The sequence below is a fragment of the Stegodyphus dumicola genome, chromosome 4 (genome assembly GCF_044657685.1).
Source record: "Stegodyphus dumicola isolate Sdum_Otavi_A_Nest chromosome 4, ASM4465768v1".
In the NCBI taxonomy this organism is placed as follows: domain Eukaryota; kingdom Metazoa; phylum Arthropoda; class Arachnida; order Araneae; family Eresidae; genus Stegodyphus; species Stegodyphus dumicola.
The window spans coordinates 58,946,138-58,949,518 of record NC_140771.1 but is presented as its reverse complement, the minus strand read 5'-3'; the positions used below and the strand labels follow the sequence as shown (position 1 = coordinate 58,949,518).

Below are 3,381 nucleotides of genomic sequence, written 5' to 3'. Positions count from 1 at the left end.
CCACTCCAGTGAAAAACAGGCTACACACAATATGTTTTTTTAATAGTTTTTTTGTATGTATATTTTTGAATGCTATGTTTTTTCATGTTATTTTATGACATGAAATTATATATTATATTATGATAAAAAACAACGAAATGTTGTTCCACGTCGATTATTCGACCCCGAATTTCTTACATCATGTAAAAGAAAGAATCTCACTACGAAAGAACTAATCAATATATTTGCCAATGGATTTTATACACTCCAGTGAAAAACAGGCTACACACAATATGTTTTTTTTAATAATTTTTTTGTATGTATATTTTTGAATGCTATGTTTTTTCATGTTATTTTATGTTATTCATATTCTGTTATTATGTATTTTGATTTGTATAGTTACTTTTTTCATGTAAACTAGTTTTTACGATTAAAAAAAAATAAATAAATAAAAATAAAAAAAAAAATGGCAAGCCCCTCAAGGGCTTGCATATTCACGATGAAGAGCAATCTGTCGAAATATATATCAGATGCTTTTTAACGTGAGTATGCCAGACAGAGGGAAAAAGATATGGTATGAAACTTATAGTATAATTTGTATATTTTTAAAAAATATCTAGTCTGTGTGATTATAAAATAAGAATGAGTAAAAAAACATGTTTTGTTAAATATACTTTTTTTTTTATTGCAGAAAAAAAAGAGATTACATAGTTTTTTTTAACATAATAATTGTTTACAAATGAAGTTCCCGAATAACTTCGTCGTCGGGAAGGATGATGAAGTATCCAATCTTCTTTTTAGTGCAAGGAACTGTATCTGGAACATCTTCACCGCCGCGTATATTTTGTTTCCCCATAATCACACAGTCAAATAAATTGTTAAACAAATTTAGTGATGAGTCATGCAATAACATTTTATCGCAGGAGAGTTGTAGTAGTAAATATCCATATTCATTTGCTTTCGAATGAGCATGAATGTGATTCATCACTTCCGAATTGTTCAAAATTTTAAAATAGCATCGTTTTCCAATCATTTCATTTTCAATTGAATTCCTGATACAGCTAGTAATATCTTTAAATAAAACATTATGCACATAATAATATTCTGTGCCATTGGAATCAAACAACAGATATCCGTAACGTTCCATGTTTCATCGATGAACTAATGTTTGATGGCTTTGCTCATATATATAAGCGCAGTACAACGTTGATTTCCCCAATGAAATGTGTGGTGGCAACATCTATTCAGTTTAAAATTTTTCTTCACGAATAGTTTGATAAATTTTTCATTTCTTCTTGTATTTCTTTTGTTAAGATCCTTTAATGTCAAATTTCTTGAATACTGATATAAAAAATAAAGCGTAAAGTAACCGCACGAGGAAGAAAAATTATTCTGAAAGCAAAACTTGTTATAAAATACTTTTTGAGAATTTTGATTCAAAAATCGCAGGATGTTTTTATTTGATGGAGGTAATCCATAGCTGTCGAAATAATACGCTTCATCGTATCTAAAATAAATAGCAACCCAGTGACTGCCCGGTAGATTTTGAGGATCTAAATTCACTATAAAGCTTCTAAATTGATTTTTTACTTTAGGTAAAATATCCGATGCATATACTCCGCCAAAATGTTCCTTGATTTTTAAATCACTACAAGCTAATATACACAAACTTATCGTATTCATTTCTCCTTTCGCCACAAGATAATTTTTTTTTTTTTAGTAATCCGTAAATACACTTCGAGATTTGTCAATCTCTATGACATTACGATATTCTGCAAATGCCAATAAAGTGACTGTCTCTGGTAAACTATGGGAAAACTTTATATCTATTCCGATATTTCCATTTTTATTCACGCTTGTATGTGATTCACTTGCTGCATAATCAGGAGTCAAATCAAAAACATAAAGCGTATATCCATTTTTATATTCCTCATAATTAATGTTAATATTCTGAAAATTATGGTAACGGTTTAAATCAGTAAAAAGATTCATATAACATCTTGCATAACAATCCTGTTGAAAATCAGGTTGGAGAGGCTTAGAAGGAATCATTTGACTCCCATTTAATATACAGAGATAATTTAAATTATAATGAGAAAATTGAAAAGGATTTTTTGAAACATTCCCGTTATATGCTTCATTTGATAAAAAACCTAAAATGATGCGCGTTGGTAGCTGCCCAATAAATGCATTCGCTATTGTTGTCGATTGTAGTCCATATGATAGAGCAAAGGTCTTAACTTCTATTCGACGTATTGGCATTTTAATCACGCCACTTTCTAACGCTTTTTCATGCGCCAGAAAAACGGAAGGTGAGACGTTTACCTTACGAACGTATAATTTTGCAGAATGAATCACAGTTTTAAATTCGTCGTCTTTGGACATCAAAGAAAAAATGTCTTTGTTTTGTTCTAATTTGATGCACACATTAACACCATTAATCAGTAGCTTCGGTTGAGTAGCTAAATCAAAATGAATAGGTCCTATTAAATCCATTAAATTGCTTTTAGCACAAATTTCGTGTCGCTTCTTGTATCCTGAGTTGGTTGAATTTTTGCCAAATACATTATGTTGTGATGCCGTATCTTTATAAAACAATGAGGATGTTAACATATTCTCTTGGCTAGATTTAGAAGAAAATAAAAGACTTTCGAGGATTGAACGATATGCGTAATTTCCCTGTGAAGAAATTTGTCTATCATTGAGGTAAACACTGCACTCGGAAAACATAGTGTTTAGGAAATAATTGATCGGAGCAACATCATCTGTTTCCGTTAAATCGTGTCCGTTTTTTTTCACAATCTTTGCCTGTATATGTATAAGAGTATGTGCCAAATCTAGATAATGCTCTCCATTTCCACTTATATAAAACTCTATCGGAGTTTTATCATTCAGCGAGGCCACAGGATGAATTTCTAAAAATGAGGATTCTTCAATGGCAAGTTGTGTTGGTGAAGATGTAAAAAGATCCAGTTCACTTTTTAAGCAAATGGATTCCATCGTGAAAAATATCTTTATGCTGTGTTTTTCGACGTTTTGTTTTAGTAGACTGAGTAGATTTTTTGTTTCGCTTTCTTTTTATACCCTTTCCATGTTGTAATTTGTTAAAAATATCATCTTTTATTTTTTTTGTTGTCTCACGTAATCTAGAGCGCGCCGAGTCTTTTAGAGAAGCACCAGATGCGACGTCTGAAAGGACATTTTTTCCAGTTTGTAGCAAATGCCTGCCTAAATAGCGTGAAGCTTTTAATGCCAATGGAGTAATATATCGCCTCAAATCTCCAAAAATTCCATAACCTCGTTGATGTGCTATACCTTGAAAGTAGGGACCTCCTCCACCAACCTGGGAACAGTAATAAAATTCGCACTCTTTTGCGCTCAAATGCATGTTGTTTCGTTTCG

General features: G+C 31.4%; 1 protein-coding gene across 1 annotated transcript; it reads right to left on the bottom strand.

Annotated features, from left to right (window-relative positions):
• Window positions 1–1,695: 1,695 nt before the first annotated feature.
• On the bottom strand, window positions 1,696–2,979 carry LOC146997557 (uncharacterized protein F54H12.2-like). Its single transcript, XM_085814346.1, has one exon. It carries the CDS (start codon window positions 2,977–2,979, stop codon window positions 1,696–1,698), a length of 1,284 nt encoding a protein of 427 aa, XP_085670472.1.
• Between the last annotated feature and the right edge of the window lie 402 nt (window positions 2,980–3,381).

What these genes read in the sequence shown, in the direction of transcription:
- LOC146997557 (XM_085814346.1), bottom strand. Translation starts at nt 2,979, where the DNA reads ATGGAATCCATTTGCTTAAAAAGTGAACTGGATCTTTTTACATCTTCA.